General features: G+C 39.7%; 1 protein-coding gene across 4 annotated transcripts in view; it reads right to left on the reverse strand.

Annotated features, from left to right (window-relative positions):
• ZFPM2 (zinc finger protein, FOG family member 2) overlaps window positions 1-17,103 on the reverse strand; it is a 444,680-nt gene that overhangs the window by 132,634 nt on the left and 294,943 nt on the right. For all 4 annotated transcript variants that reach the window (XM_054020229.1, XM_054020228.1, XM_054020227.1 and 1 more), the window contains one exon: window positions 548-659. In XM_054020229.1, coding sequence (XP_053876204.1) covers window positions 548-659 — 112 coding nt within the window. The remainder of the gene's footprint in view (window positions 1-547; window positions 660-17,103) is intronic.

The following is a 17,103-nucleotide window of genomic DNA, read 5'->3' on the forward strand; positions in this document are numbered from 1 at the left end:
CTGTGTGTGGCTCTAAAGCTTGTATCTTTCACCAACAGAAGTTGGTCCATTAAAAGATATTACCTCACCTACCTTGTCTCTCTAATATCCTGGGATTCACACAGCTACTTCTACACTGCATACAAGATTTCACGTAACAGTCTGCAGTATAATATGCCATGGAGCAATGCGTGTTGATATGACATGTAAAAAGCCAGGGAGAACTCACTTAGAGAGTATACACACAATATGGATCTAATATTTCCCATGAGGCCTAGACTCTGAAGGTGAAATGAGCATGATATTTTATATCTGGCATATACCTGAGTAGTGGTGACTCTCTGCTTCAAAAGCATTTAATATTATTAGACAGAACATGGTGGTTTTATTATTAAAGACAGCAAAACAATTTCATTTAAGATGTGAAGTAGGGGAATAAGAAATACTTATATACAAGACAAGGGAAACATACACTGCTCCAATTTGCTTTCTCTTATGCAATGGGTATGTTTCAATGCTGTTATTAATTCCTTGCAAAGAAAGCAGAAGAAAATCAGCTTGTGTTTACCTTTGCTGTACACGATACAGTTGTTTTTGTTGTCTTCTACTCCCTGCCAAGTCACATCCAGCAACCACTTGGGGCCAGCAGTCAGCACCATAGGGACTGGAGCCTTTGTCTTCTGTAGAAAGGATGATAACAAATAGATGCCATTTGCTTGTGTTGATTAAGAACTTGAATAATAATAGTAATAATCATTTTATTTGCAAACAGCTAAATCTCCAAACTCATAAGCCAAGGTCTTATTCCCCAGCCTCAGGATATTTTTTAAGAAGATACAAGCAGTAAGGCTTTAGTGCTTTCACTGATCTGAATGGTGGAATTATTATCAAGGATTTTTCTGAATGATATTGGATCAGATCTCCAAGATTAGGCAGATCTCTGGTGGTTCAGAATTATAAAGGGAATGCAGATGACTTTTACAGCAAAGAGCTAAGTATTTAGAAGTGAACTTTAGACACATTGTACTTCATTATCAACAGGATCTCACTATTTCCTGAAACAGACAGGAAAGAATTTAAAGAATCAGTATCCATTTCAAAGACATGTCCTGGGTAACATTTATATTATAGTAGGAAATTATTCCGAATGGATAATGTAATTTCCCCCCATTTGCTAAGTGTTGATGTGCAATTTTACTAGGGCTGAAATAATAATCATGCTAATGATTCACTACACAGGGTCTCCAAAAGTCTGTAAAAGAGGTAGTGTGAATGAATTCAAATCAGAGGAATTAAAGCATGACATCCCCAGTTCTGAAAGGCACAGAGAGACAAGGAGATACACACCGATAGTTTTAACAAAAATATATCCAGTGTACATTTTAGATTTTATACTCATAGGGTTTGGGATTTAAGAAAGTACTGTACAAGTACACAAATTATTTGTGCTTAACTCTTTTCATAAATCTAATAGCAAAAAACTGACTGATCTGGAATTTAGTAAGCCTTATCATGAGTGCCCTTTCATTGAGTGGTAGTGAAACACTGTTTAGATGTGTATCATTCAGAGTGCTTGTCCTGTATATCAAACATTATGAAACCACAACACAGAGTAAAGAGTACAATAAAAGGGTCTCAAGGTAATTTTTAACTGAATTTTTTTCATCTAGATATAATTCTGTTCAAGAGACTCCAACCTTTTCTGGGAGAATTTCTCCAGTTAGTGCCAGTAATGGTTCACTTGAGATTTTCCAGTGATTTCAAATATCTAAGGAGATGGAAAACCATGTGGTCACATGGAGATTCCAGTTGCACTGACATTTATTGAGTATTATAGAAATTTACTAAACTATTTTAAGAGGTACAATTGAACTATTGCATGTAGAATATATGGTTGCAGACTACTTGCAAATAAAATGAGAAGATTATAAAGGATTTTATTTATATAAGGAAATATTATCTTATATGAATCCATACTGAATAGTTTTTATTGAAGACATATTGCCATTGCTATGATGATCAATACCCCCCACAACACACCTTTCAAGAGCCATGGGTCTTGCACATGCCTCTCACAACATGTGGTGTACCTCATTCAGTGCACCAAATACGCCAAGAATAACAATGTGGGTGAAATCATACAACCACAACGCTCTTGACTGAACTCACACAGAAAGATGATAAAAGACAAAAACACTCTATCACCTGTGGATGGACACTTTTCAGAAAGCGATCACTCTTTCAGTGCCAGGTTTACAATAGCTCCAGTGGCACCATGGAGCCGGGCCCATGCTCAGAAGGGTCCCCGGCCTGCTCCACTTGCACTGCTCCCCGAGACCCCACTGGCTTCCCTTGCCCACCACTTGCTCCTCTCGGCGTGCCCGCCGGCTGGCCAAGGGCTCCTCTCCACCCCCCGGCCCCACTGCCTGCTCCTCTCAGTCCCCTAGCCAGAAGTCTACACTAACAGTGAAACAGACCTGCAGCCTGAGCCTCCTGAGTGAGCCCAAGTTGGCTGGCACCAGACTTCCATAGGTTTTTCTTTGCTGTGCAGACATACCCTGAGTACCTCTTCCAGACCTGAAGAAGAGCTCTGCTGTGTAGCTCAAAAGCTTGTCCCTTACACCAACAGAAGTTGGTCCAATAAATGATATTACCTCACCCATCTTGTCTCTCTGATAATATTTTTTGATCTTCTTGGGTCGGCTTTGAATCATAGAATCATAGACTCTCAGGGTTGGAAGGGACCTCAGGAGGTCATCTAGTCCAATCCCCTACTCAAAGCAGGACCAATTCCCAACTAAATCATCCCAGCCAGGGCTTTGTCAAGCCTGACCTTAAAAACCTCTAAGGAAGAAGATTCCACCACCTCCCTAGGTAACCCATTCCAGTGCTTCACCACCCTCCTAGTGAAAAAGTTTTTCCAAATATCCAACCTAAACCTCCCCAACTGCAACTTGAGACCATTACTCCTTGTTCTGTCATCCAGTACCACTGAGAACAGTCTAGATCCATCCTCTTTGGAACCCCCTTTCAGGTAGTTGAAAGCAGCTATCAAATCCCCCCTCTTTCTTCTCTTCTGCAGATTAAACAATTCCAGTTCCCTCAGCCTCTCCTCATAAGTCATGTGCTCCAGCCCCCTAATCATTTTTTGTTGCCCTCCGCTGGACTCTTTCCAATTTTTCCACATCCTTCTTGTAGTGTGGGGCCCAAAACTGGACACTGTACTCCAGATAAGGCATCACCAATGTCGAATAGAGGGGAATGATCACGTCCCTCGATCTGCTGGCAATGCCCCTACTTATACAGCCCAGAATGCCATTAGCCTTCTTGGCAACAAAGGCACACTGTTGACTCATATCCAGCTTTTCGTCCACTGTAACCCCTAGGTCGTTTTCTGCAGAACTGCTTCCTAGCCATTCGGTCCCTAGTCTGTAACAGTGGATGGGGTTCTTCCGTCCTAAGTGCAGGACTCTGCACTTGTCCATCAGGTTTCTTTTGGCCCAATCCTCTAATTTGTCTTGGTCCCTCTGTATCCTGTCCCTACCCTCCAGCGTATCTACCACTCCTCCCAGTTTAGTGTCATCTGCAAACTTGCTGAGAGTGCAGTCCACACCATCCTCCAGATCATTAATGAAGATATTGAACAAAACCGGCCCCAGGACCAACCCCTGGGGCACTCCACTTGAAACCAGCTGCCAACTAGACATGGAGCCGTTGATCACTACCCGTTGAGCCCGATGATCTAGCCAGCTTTCTATCCACTTTATAGTCCATTCATCCAGCCCATACTTCTTTAACTTGCTGGCAAGAATACTGTGGGAGACTGTATCAAAAGCTTTGCTAAAGTCAAGGAATAACACATCCACTACTTTCCCCTCATCTACAGAGCCAGTTATCTCCTCATAGAAGGCAATTAGGTTAGTCAGGCATGACTTGCCCTTGGTGAATCCATGCTGACTGTTCCTGATCACTTTCTTCTCCTCTAAGTGCTTCAGAATTAATTCCTTGAGGACCTGCTCCATGATTTTTCCAGGGACTGAGGTGAGTCTGACTGGCCTGTAGTTCCCCGGATCCTCCTTCTTCCCTTTTTTAAAGATGGGCACTACATTAGCCTTTTTCCAGTCATCTGGGACCTCCCCCGATCGCCATGAGTTTTCAAAGATAAAGGCCAATGGCTCTGCAATCACATCAGCTACTCCTTTAGCACCCTCAGATGCAGCGCATCCGGCCCCATGGACTTGTGCTCGTCCAGTTTTTCTAAATAGTCCCGAACCACTTCTTTCTCCACAGAGGAATCACTTTGATCATATCACTGTACAGCACTGTTGTACTGAATCTCATATTCTTTTGTTTATGTGTATTTTATCTTTCGTATTCTCTATGCAAATGTTCATCCATAGGCTTTTACTTTTTCCATGTGTGCTATATTACATTATTTGTTTTTCCAGACTAACAACCGTAACAAATACAAATACAGAGGGAAACAAATAGAAATAAATATTTCTAAAAGTGACCTAAAGAAAACTAGTGACAACAAATACATTAAGTGTGTAGGATTATAAATAGAAAGACAATGTGGCTGACTTTTAAGGATTGTTTCTAGTCCTGCAAAACTAAGATATACAAATGCAGAAGCTGTGGCTAGTATGTAGTACCTTATGTGGGGAACTGTGATGCAAATGTTATCTTCATTACATAGATTTGGAATATGGATTTAAAGCAATAATTTGATTTGACTAGTTGAGATTTTTTGATTATGTTATGCTCCTATTTAAATCACTAACAAGCCATATATATGACAACACCAGTTATGTAATCAGAGCATGCTATTTACATAACGATCCTGCAAACAGACATTATATAAATGAGACATGCACAGAAGAAACAACAAAAAGAGGGAAAGACAATCAAATCATTAACCCTTCCCTCTGCTATTAAAAACAAATATGAGCCTGATTTTCTTTCACACTAAAATAACTTTCCACTGCTGGGGCGATGAAAAATGCCCTTCGCACACATAAGAATCAGGCCCGTATGTGTTTAAAATCACGGCAAGCTTTAGCAGCAAAGTCAGCCTGCAGTCAATGGGAGCTGAGTGTGCTCAGCAGCTCGTAGGGTCAACTTCTGATTTAAGTTCACGTTGCTGTTTGCACACTTATTCATGGTCTCGGGTTGCCACAGAAGTAATCAAAAGGTAGAGTAAATCTATTCCGGCAATAGTCCTTGCCAAGTAGATAATACATTAAACAGACAAATAAATAAAAGGCCTATTTTAAGCTACAGTCCAAGTTTAAGCAAAAAGAAGGCTTCTCTTATCCAGTAAGTGCAGAAAAGGACACACACTTACTGTTCTCTAAGTTCCAGCTTCCACTTCCGCAACTCTCCTGGCTTTTCTCTTCTCAGACATCTGACCTTTCATTCCTTTCCTCCTCACCTAGACTTTCTGTTGTGCCTCAAGTGGCTGTTATTACTATTTGCATTAAAGTTGTGCCTAGAGGCCCCATCAATATCAGGGCCTATTTGTGTTTGGCATAGCAAGAGACAATCCCTGCTCCCAACAGTTTATAATTTAAATAGACAAGACATGTTGAAGGGTGAGAAAAAGGAAGTACTATTACCCCCATTTACTGGCCGCGTGAAGGGGGTGGGGGAGAAGCTGTAGATGTGATATCTTGATTTTAGTAAGGCTTATTGACATTCCATACGTGAATTAGGGAAATGTGGTCTAGATGAAATTACTATAAAGTGGATGCAAAACTGGTTGAAAAACCAAACTGAAAGCGTAGTTATTAATTGTTTACTGTCAAACTGGGGGAACGTATCTAGTGAGGCTCTGCTGGGGTCTGTCCTGGGTCTGTACTGTTCAATATTTTCATTGATGGAGTGAAGAGTATGCTTATAAAATTTGCAGATGATACCATGTTGCGAAGGAGTGCTAGTCGTATGGAGGATAGGATTAGAATTCAAAACAACCTTGACAAATTGATGACCTGTTCTGAAATCAACAAGATGGAATTCAATAAAGACAAGTGCAATGTACTAGACTTAGGAAGGAAAAATCAAATGCACAATTACAAAGTGGGGAATAATTAGTTAGGCAGTAGTACTGGGGAAAAAGATCTAGAATTATAGTGGATCACAAACTGAATATGATTAAAAATGTGATGCAGTTGGCTAATATCATTCTGGGGTGTATTAAAAGGAGTATTGTATGTAAAACATGGGAGGTAATTGTCCTGCTCTATTCGGCACTGGTGAGGCCTCAGCTGAAGTAATGTGTCCAGTTCTGTCTGGCACACTTTAAGAATGATGTGGACAAACTGGTAAAAGTCCAGAGGAGAACAAAAATGATAAAAAGTTTAGAAAACCTGACCCATGAGGAAAGGTTAAAAAAACTGGGCATGTTTAGTCTTGAAAGAAAGAAAAATTAGGGGGATTTGATAACAGTCTTCAAATATGTTAAGGGTCGCTATAAAGAGGATGGTGATCAATTGTTCTCCATGTCCACTGAAGGTAGGACAAGAATCAATGGGTTTAGTCTGCAGCAAGATTTGTTAGTCTCTAAGGTGCCACAAGTACTCCTGTTCTTTCTGCAGCAAGAGAGATTCAGTTATATATTAGGACAAGCTTCCTAACTATAAGGATAGGTAGGCACTAGAATAGGCTTCCAAGTGTGGTTATGGAATCCCAGTCATCCCAGGTTTTTGAGAACAGACTGGACAAACAGGGATGGTCTAGGTATACTTAGCCCTGCCTCAGCATGGGTGGCTGGATTAGATGACCTCTGGAGGTTCCTTACAGCCCCACATTTCTGTGATTTTACGGAGGGGGAAAAGACACACATTCAAATTACATGATGTGCCCATCATCACACAGGAAATCTAGAACAGAGCTGGGAACTGAACTGAACCCTCTCTCTTGTGCTTTAATCATAGAGCCATTCTTCCTTTAGCTAGCTAGAAGCCCAATCCCAGGCTAGTAACTCAGTATCTGCGAGACCAAAAGACATATTGTGAAGGCTGGTGCCTAATCTGCTCCTATACTGAATCCATGCACCCCAGCATACACTGAAAGCCATCAGTCAGATCTGAGTCTACTTTGCAGTCAGCAATGGTGCTTTATTGCTTAAAGGTTTTCTTGAGCTTAAGAAACTGAATTGGGAGCATTAAAATAGCTCCCAAGTGAGCTGTTTAAGTAAAGCCTGAAACCAGTTCAGCGGTTTGTGAATGCTTGTTGAGTACCACAGCTGGGCTGGAGAGGAAACAGGGTGTTTCTCTTTAAAGTTCTGCCACTTGAGAAGAATCGGTGGGCAAACCTCAAAGGAATTTGCCATGTTCTTGTCCTAGCTCTGAGCCAAGCTATACAGATATGTAAATAAACTTATTTTTATTTGAAAGTGAAACTTCACAAGGCCCCAACTGCCTGTAAAGATTGGCAACCAAACTGAGGGAGAGGGAGAGGGAGAGGGAGAGAACTATATTATAATAGTTATGGGAGGTGGCCACATGTTCATGTTCATCCTGGGTTTTGGTTGTGACCTATGAAGTTCTAAATGGCCTGGGACCTGTCTATTTGAGAGACCACTTCTCTGCCCTTGCCCCACGGGGGTCTCTTGATTTAAAGTGGAAGGAACTGCTGGCAGGGCAAGGTGTTCTCCATGAGGGCTCTTCAACTTTGGAACTTGATCCTTCCTTGGACCAAAATGATCTGAATGTGTTGACTTTCAGGGTATGCTACAAAGATCACTGTTGCTTGGACTTCTGGGGAGAGGGGTACTGACTGGGGTAATACCAGGGGAAAGTGGAACATTCTTTAATCTTTTTTACTGTAAAGTTTAGCACATCATTGCCGGTATATGAAGAACTTTGCTGTTGGATTTCCCTTTATGTGACGATTTGTGTTTTTAAATTAATATTTTAAAAGGGTGTCTATAGTCTGGGAGAGGTGCCTTTTTCTGTTGTTATAAATCTTTAGAAATAAATTAATTAAATAAAAATTGACTGCACTAGCTCAGAGTCTCTGAATAAGCCCAAGTGTAGTCTGTTTTAGGTGCTTTTCATAACAGTAGGATGAATGTGTAGGACGGCTGAAAAAGACCTCAACAATCAAATTAAACATCATTTCCGCCCCAAAAGAATTGTAGTATAAATTATTCAAGACGTTTACATGGACATTCTGTCCACATCCAAAGGAACATAAACAGGGATTCTTCAACATGCCTTAAACCCAGATTGACCGTACAATGGGAATCTTGAGTTTCAATAAAGATGGAGTATCACAGAACTGAAATATTGTTTACTATTCATTCTACATAGAAGCAAAGGTTCTTGAATACTTTGTACCTGAGAAAGCTATTTCAGCTAAAGGTCTTATATTCATACAAACCACAACCAGACAAATTTGACAAGGACAAACAGGATCAAAAGTGTGATCTCTTAGGGAACAATTAGAATCAGCTAATGAGGATAAAAGAGGTCAAGCAGACACCCACTTTTCTGGACAAACAAGGGGCGGGAACCCTCAATAAATGTTTATATTTGAGTCAAGAGGTTAATGGAGATAAAAACACCCAGCACAGAGATCTGAGAATAGTTTTACATTACAACCTAAAAGGAATCAGTGTTGGCATGGTAATGTTAGATAGATTTTTTCTTGCATTTAGCTCACAAAGATTTCTAACAATAGATGTGTGCAGCATGGCAGAAATTTGAAGAAACCTAAGTCAAAAGACATTTTGTCATAAGCATGCGGGATGGAATCCATGAAATTCTGGTATCAGGAAAAGGGAGGTTAATCATTACTAACTGTTTTATGAGAAGCTGTGTGAAAGGAAATAAAAGATAGTGAAGTTAATGTCTAGTAAGTTAGTATAACATGATGGCAACGTCCTGGGAATGCCCTTCCAAAGTGTGTTCAGCATTATCTGAGAGGACGTACTGTTCACTGAAATGGCACTATATTGGTAACATTTATTTTTTTCTCTGCACTCACTACAGGGCTCTGCAGTATGAAAAATACCATAAAAAGTCTAGACCTCCTTAAAGCATCCTCACCAAACTGTGGAACATGCTGAGAACAGCAGAGGATTAGGAGTCTCATTTCTAGTTCTCTTCTGCTCCAACCCAAACAGCTTTCTATTATAGTTTGCTAAAAAATCAAATCAAATCAAATTTGTAATGGCAACAATAGTAAATCTCCTCGAGATTTTGGGTTCCCATAAATAGTAATAGGGAAGATTATTCTTTCTACAGAATCGTGTTGGCCCAAGAGAAAGTTCTGATGCCCCTCAGCACAATACTTTCAACAGACAATTACAAACAACAATGTACTGAAAGAAGAGCTGTAGATATCCCTCAGGTGCCTCCAGATATGAACTCAGGTCTGTTAAAATGTCAGTTAATAAACACACATGTGTTTCTACTTCAAAATCCAATTCAAATTCAATCTGATAGCCACCAGGATGGTGTATCACTGACATTCTGACCCTGCAGAACTCCCCCCCGGTGACACTAAAGTCACCTTTAGTAAGTCACTGTACCCAGCAAAGTAAAGTATAAAAAACAAAGACACATAAACTCAGCAAATCATTTCAGCTGGAAGGGATCATCTCATACCATCCTCCATGCAGTAAAGAGCATAGATTTAAATAGTTATAAGATATCCCTAATAGATTGATATTTATTCCAGCAACGTTGGTGATTTTACCACATCACTTCAGCTCCCCATAGTTAGAGTTCTATACTGTAGTACCAAGCAAATGTTGCATCTGTCCCAGTCCAATTCCTCATCAGTAAATCTACTATGAAATCATTAGCTCTTAAAAACTACATAGATTAAATTCAGACAGCCACATTACAACAACTCAGTGTACAAACAGAGATGCTCCTCTTTGTGAGTTATTCTTGTGAAGAAGAATGGACACTCCTTGAGTTTCAAGTGGAGGCATTTGCCTGGAATACTCCTATCTGGTGCAAAGTCCTTCTCCATGGAGATCAGCTTCCAGAAAGCATGTATCTAAAGGGATTCACTGAAGACCAGTGCTGACTGCATGGAAAACCATAGTCTTTACATTGAAATATGCCCTCCCCTTTACTACTTCCCTATGGCCGCTTGGCAGCATGGCTTCAGCTGGAGCTTTCCCAGTGGAAATGGGAACTGGTTTGTATTGGGGAGCATGCTGTGAGCAGCAGCCACTTGCCCTCAGCTACTCACAGATCTCACTGGTAACTGAACTCCTGGTCAGAGCTTTTGTGGGGTTTATGAGCGTGCCAGGAGGTGGCACTCCACACTTCCACATCTTTCCTGGCTGGATTTGCAGACACAGACTCCCTTCCTGTCACACAAGATTTGGAGTATAGGCAATGATCTCCAGATTTATGGCTCCATGCTACATGCTGTCAGGCCCAGTTTAAGGCACAGGTATGACAGGCCCTAGCCTATGGTCACAGCGCATGGAGTCATGTAATTACATCAGTATCTTAGATTTCACTACAAAGAAAAAAAATTCTAGTCCTCATGGTTGTGAGAAAAAGGTGACCTAAATGTAACTGATGCAGTCATGTCTGCCTGAGTCTGCAGACAACCTGGAATAATATCTCTGAGAGATGTGACCCCACTCATGCATCTCTATGGTGGGCTAATTCCAAGACCCACCATAGGGAGGTCTGACAACATTACCTCAGCAGAGGAGTATGTGTGCAGAAAGAGCAGAAGAGTGCAGCTGGTACTGCCCAATCACCTTAGCAGATCTGGCTGCTTGGGTAAGCACTGAGGTGCCCCTTGCTGATATCCCTGCTGTTACTAGCCACATGGTGTTGAAGCTGCACCGGGGAGAAGGATGCTCCCATATCAGCTCCCAGCCTTTCTCAAAGGGGAGGCGGGTTTGCCACCACTGGCCACAAATTGAAGGTGCCATGGACAGCCCATGTAATGCACCCTCTTGACAAAACATAGTGTCATCACTATGAATATCTGAAAACCTGCTGGTCCTGAAAAATCTTGCATCATCCTGAGACCCACAAAATACTCCATTTGGCTGCCATTTAATTTGGAATTCCTCCTGTCTGAGGAGAGAGACTCTTTAGAGGTTACATGAGCTAATTTTTTCATGACAATACATATGAGGATCGGCTCTGCTCACAGACGCTGTTGCCAAATCAAAGCTTTAAAAGTTTCAAAAGCAAAAATGAGTATAGACAGATGGAATCCCAAAAGACAGCTGGGATTCCCTGCAACTGAGAAATCCTGCATTTTACCCCAAGGGATCATTACTTGTCAAGTGGCAAAACTGTACACACACTTCAACATACTTGTAGGAGGCTGAAACAGACAAAAGAAATTCTCACACCAAAATATACATTGACTATATTTCTACATTGCATATAGAGCCTTCCATTTGAGGATTTCAAAGTACCTTACAAACATCAATAAATATGTCTGTCAGATTGCACCTCTACTGCAAACTGAATGCAAGACAGATTGAGAAATCCTTCTAATATTACCTTGCCAGAGCCGATTTCTTTCAGGTCAGTATGTAAAACTAGTCTCAGATCTCTGCCGTTTAGGTACCATGCAGTAATTGCTATTAAAAAGCTGCTTTAAACTGTACTTTTCAAACTCTGCACATGAAAATGCAGGAGATATTGGTGCCTGTTTGGGTCCTTGTGAGATTCAGGGGATGAAACTCAAACAGGCACAGCACAAAATTCACAACCTACAGGGAAGGGAATTTAAGGTGGTTTTTTAGACTACCTTTGTACCCTTCTGATGCTGGGCTGGAGTGACCCTGATGTAATTTAGCCTCCCAGCCCCGCTAATAGGCCACAGTGCTTCCTGGAATCTCTACAGTGCTATGAGTGGCAGCCCTGCTCTGACATGCCCCTCTCACCCCCATCTCTGCCCCTGGCACTAGGGTAACCAGATAGCAAGTGTGAAAAATCAGGATGGGGTGGGAGGTAATAGGCACCTATATAAGAAAAAGCTCCAAATGTCGGGATTGTCCCTATAAAATCGGGACATCTGGTCACCCTACCTGACACTCCCCTATGCCAGGGCTTGTGAGGGGGTCCTCAGAACACACCTTTAAAGCTGACTTCCACAATTCCTGTACCAGGACAATTCTGCCCCAGCCAGAACTGGAAGCTTTACAGCTCCTTTACAACACTGATCCTTTTACCTGGCATAAAGTGGCTGGAGCAGGGGTGAGGATCTGACCTAAGGGATGCATTGGTGATGAATGTAAGGTAGTACTCTTTTGTCATATGGCTGTCCTTTTCATAACATGAATATGGTGGAACATGTATGCAGTACTGTCAATGCCAAGCATTCAAAAATCATGAGTCAGGCCCCCAAAGTAATGGAATTACTTATAATCAGGAGATTTTATAAAAACAATTAATTCTGGGTTCTTTATAATTTCCTTCTGGTTTTTGAACCTTAGGGTCATGTTTTTAATCTTTTTCTCTACAACCATGAGGGTTAGAAGTTTACTTAAAAAACAAGACAACAATAACAACTCTGCAATTCTCACATATCCACATGACTCTGGAGCTAGAACTTTAAAAAAAAAAACATTTTGCCATGAGACACACGGTAATATAGTGAAAGTTGGCAACACTTTTTTGGTGTTCTGGTGTGCCTTTTCATTTTACTGTGGAGCTGAATATTTTTGATTGCTTGCCATCATTCACTGTATCTCTCACAATATGTGCACCATTGGTGAAAATACTGTTCTAGAGATGATAAGCATGCACCAGTACAGATGAAATAAGACAGTGTGCAGTACTATTAGAAAAGGTACAATCCAGAGCTGCTTGCACACATTCACACTGAGTCATCTGGGCATTTCTTTTAGTACACTAATGAATTACCTTAATTGCTACGGCATATTGTCTTTCCTGAGAATTGGAAATGCATTCCTATTATCCACATATTTTTCAGACTTTACTATATGTCTACCTATGACTAAAGAACCTCTTAATATCAACTAACAAGGGGGTGCAATGGGGTTACAGGATCTCCTGATTCTGGTATGTACATTCAGGTTCACCAAAGAGGTCTCGAATGAAAGTCTCAAACGAAAGAGGTCTCAAATGGTGTCACACTGGTCATCAATATCATTGTGAAATGTATGTACCAATACTATGAAAGGGAGTTATGCATATTTACTGAAAATATGTTCTTAATGTCTGTGTATGAGAGTTGGTAGCCAGCAAAAGTGAAAAACAGGGTTTCTCTCAAACAAGATATATTTAGTCACGTAAACTGAGTATTGTCTTGTTCACACTAAGTGCCCCATCACCAAGCTGAACTGAACAAAAATGAAGGATTACACTGGTCTACAATTTTTGAGAAGTCGTCTGCTTCAGAGATAAAATGTGCTATTTATTATGTATTTTGATGTGCTGAATTCAAATATGACAATTAAAACAACTGATTGGCTACTGTTTCTAAGATATTATAATGGCAGTGTTTTATGATTTAATAATGGCAAATATAAATCAATATTTGTTTCTTCAGCTTTGTTAGTTATCTTTTTACTATTTTAACACCATTTTCGACTAGCCCATTAGATTGTGAGTAACAATTGATGTAATATGTTTGAAATCATATGCTATGGCAAACTTTTAAACTCTTGACTGTGTAACTGAGGTCCATTATCATTTATTACCATATTGGGAATTCCATGCCTTGCAAAAATTGATTTAATTATATTAATGACTTGTTTGGCATGTGTTTTCAAATATACATATTTCAGGAAAATGCAAAAAAACAATCAAGCATTATAACATATGCATGTCCTTTATATTCAAATAAATCTAAACCTACTTTAAGACCAAGGTCTTAAATTTTCTTGAATAAATGTTATAGGCTGTTTAGACTGAGTACTTCTATATTTTTGACACGTCACATTCTTTTATATAATCCTCTATGTTTTGGCTCATTTGTGGACAATACAAAAACTCTCTTGCTCCATGTTTATTCTATGCCTAAATGTCCCTTATGTGTGCATTTCAACATCTCTGCTGTTAACTCTAAAGGAATTACCTATCACCTTTAAACAGAATCCCTTCAATTACTGATAATAATAAATTGAATGAATTGATTATATGGTTTTGATATATTTTTTATTTATATATTTTTTCAAAAGCAGTAACAACCCTTCATAAATTCTCATCCTGTCTAGTTGCTTGTACAATTTCTTTCCCTGCTCCTTCTGATATAGGAAACAATTTTTAAGCACATCTGCATGTATCAAAACATAATTTTCTTCAATTACACTGGTTACATCATAAGCGCTAGAAAGAGTATCAGCAACAATTAATGATTTGCCTGGCTGATATTCTAACTCTAAATCATACAAATACAATTGAAAAAATAATATTTGTAACCAAGGCGGTATGTCTGTCACATTCCTTTTTGAAATATTAACTAAGAGTTTATGATCTGTTTCTGCCAGTATTCTACCATATATAAATATGTGAACTTTTGTAAGGGTAAAATCCAATGCCAAAGTCTCTTTTTCTATTTGTGCAAGTGATATTCCATTTTTTGACATAACTCTACATGAATAAGCAACTGGTTTCCATTGACCACCATACTTTTGTAATAGAACTGCTTCTAGACCTTGTTTGACTGCATGTGAAGACAATTTTGTAAGTCTGTTACTATCAAATAGTTTTCATATAAGCTGTTTTTATTAGTTGCTTATGCTGCTCAAATTCTTGTTGATGTTGACAATCCAATTTCCACTGATTACACTGGTCTACAATTTTTGAGAAGTCGTCTGCTTCAGAGATAAAATGTGCTATTTATTATGTATTTTGATGTGCTGAATTCAAATATGACAATTAAAACAACTGATTGGCTACTGTTTCTAAGATATTTAAGTTTTTACATTTTATGTCTATGTATATTGTGTAGATTGTAGAGTTTTAATCATAAATTGTAAACCTAGGTCTTTTCATGTGTTTATGGGTGCTTTACATGATAATTTTTCACCTGTCCTGTTTATGTAACACTTTAAAAATCAGCAAAAGGGTTATATAAATAAAATTTATAATGAAACAAAGGCAAAAAACTATTATGTACATAGTTTAGTCCTATTCAGTGTCTACTCGGCGCTTCTTGGCTTGTCTCTTGTATTCATTAAATGGAGCATCTCTTGTCACTGTCCAGCAATAGTCTGCAAGCATTTATGGGCTCCATTTGCCCTGATAGCGTTTCTCCATTGTTGCAATGTCCTGGTGAAATCGCTCGCCGTGCTCATGCTCACTGCTCCGCAGTTTGGTGGAAAAAAATCTAGATGAGAGTGCCAGAAATGTATCTTTAGTGACATGTTGCAACCAAGGCTTTTGTATGCCTTGAGGAGGTTTTCCACCAACAACCTGTAGTTGCCTGCCTTGTTGTTTCCGAGAAAATTTATTGCCACTAACTGGAAGGCTTTCCATGCCGTCTTTTCCTTGCCACGCAGTGCATGGTCAAATGCATCATCTTGAAGAAGTTCACGAATCTGAGGACCAACAAAGACACCTTCCTTTATCTTAGCTTCACTTAATCTTGGACATTTTCCACGGAGGTACTTGAAAGCTGCTTGTGTTTTGTCAATGGCCTTGACAAAGTTCTTCATCAGACCCAGCTTGATGTGTAAGGGTGATAACAAAATCTTCCTTGATTCAACAAGTGGTGGATGCTGAACACTTTTCCTCCCAGGCTCCAATGACTGTCGGAGTGGCCAGTCTTTCTTGATGTAGTGGGAATTACTTGCACAACTATCCCATTCGCAGAGAAAACAGCAGTAATTTGTGTACTGGGCGTATTGCTGATGGAATGTTTGGATAATGCACAGTCCACTTTTTCTTCTTTGACACACCTTTCCCAACTGGAGGCACCATGCAGAAGTAACAATTGCTGGTATGATCTGTTGGCTCTCTCCAAATCATTGGCACTGCAAAAGGCATAGATTTCCTTTTCCTGTTCAACCACTGGCGAAGATTTGTTGCACAAGTGTTGCAGCATATGTGTGGGGCCCACCTCTTGTCCTGATATCCAATTTTGCAGCCAAAATAAAGGTGATAGGCTTTCTTAACCATAGTGGTTATACTGAGCTTTTGTGATGCAAAAGTCACTTCACCACAAACATAGCAGAAGTTATCTGCACTGTTCACACAAGTACGAGGCATCTCTGCTCACTTTGGCTAAACAGAAATGTGTCCCTTTGCAAAATCAAACACTGACAAAGAAAAGAGCACGACACTGTATGCTTTCTAGAGCTGATATAGGGCAATTTGTTCAGCAGAGTGATGTACGCTTCGTTATGATTGCATCATCCATGACTTCTAGGAATAACATGATGCAATTCATATCATGTATGACGCAATATCAGCTTCAGATTGCATCATTCATTGTTTTGCCTAAAAAGCAAGTACTGTCCAAACCCAGTCATAGATTTATTCATAGATCCAGTCAAAGATGTATTTTAGTCATTTCTGGTTTAAATTGAGATCCCTTCCCTTTATAACTCACTTATCCTCCGCCATTCCCAAGTCAAGGGTCGTATATACTGACCCAATAGCATATCTTGAAAAATAGAAACAATCAACAATTTTAAGCATCATTTTCATTCTCAGTGACCCAGAATTAGTAAAGTTTGACTACATTTATTTCAGAAGCATTTTGGCTGTAGAGCAGTGTTATAAGAATTTCAGAAAGAAACAAACAGGAAGAGAAATACAGTGGGGGAAAGAACCTTATCTTGACGAGCACTTCAAAAGTTTGCTTTACTATATTTGGAGGGCAGAGAAGACACCCAGGCACCCTTCACCAAGTAAGTACAATAACAGTGCTTTTGCTTCATGAAAAACATGTCTCAATCAAGGTTGGTTAAAAATGCTGAAGAACTTTGGGTGAGATATGCTTCTTTAACTTTGGTCTCTAGAAAGCCTGTTATGATTTTGTTTTATATGTAAAGATTTGTTTCCAATACAGTATTCTTACTGTCACTTGAACCTCTATTCTTTGAAAGTAAACTTATTCTTCTGTTCAGTATAAATATCTCTAAGTTCTGTGGTATTAAGCAATGTGATGGTCCTCAGTTGAATCTTAAAAACTGGTGTGAGCTGTTCC

Source organism: Malaclemys terrapin, chromosome 2 (assembly GCF_027887155.1).
Source record: "Malaclemys terrapin pileata isolate rMalTer1 chromosome 2, rMalTer1.hap1, whole genome shotgun sequence".
NCBI lineage: Eukaryota > Metazoa > Chordata > Testudines > Emydidae > Malaclemys > Malaclemys terrapin.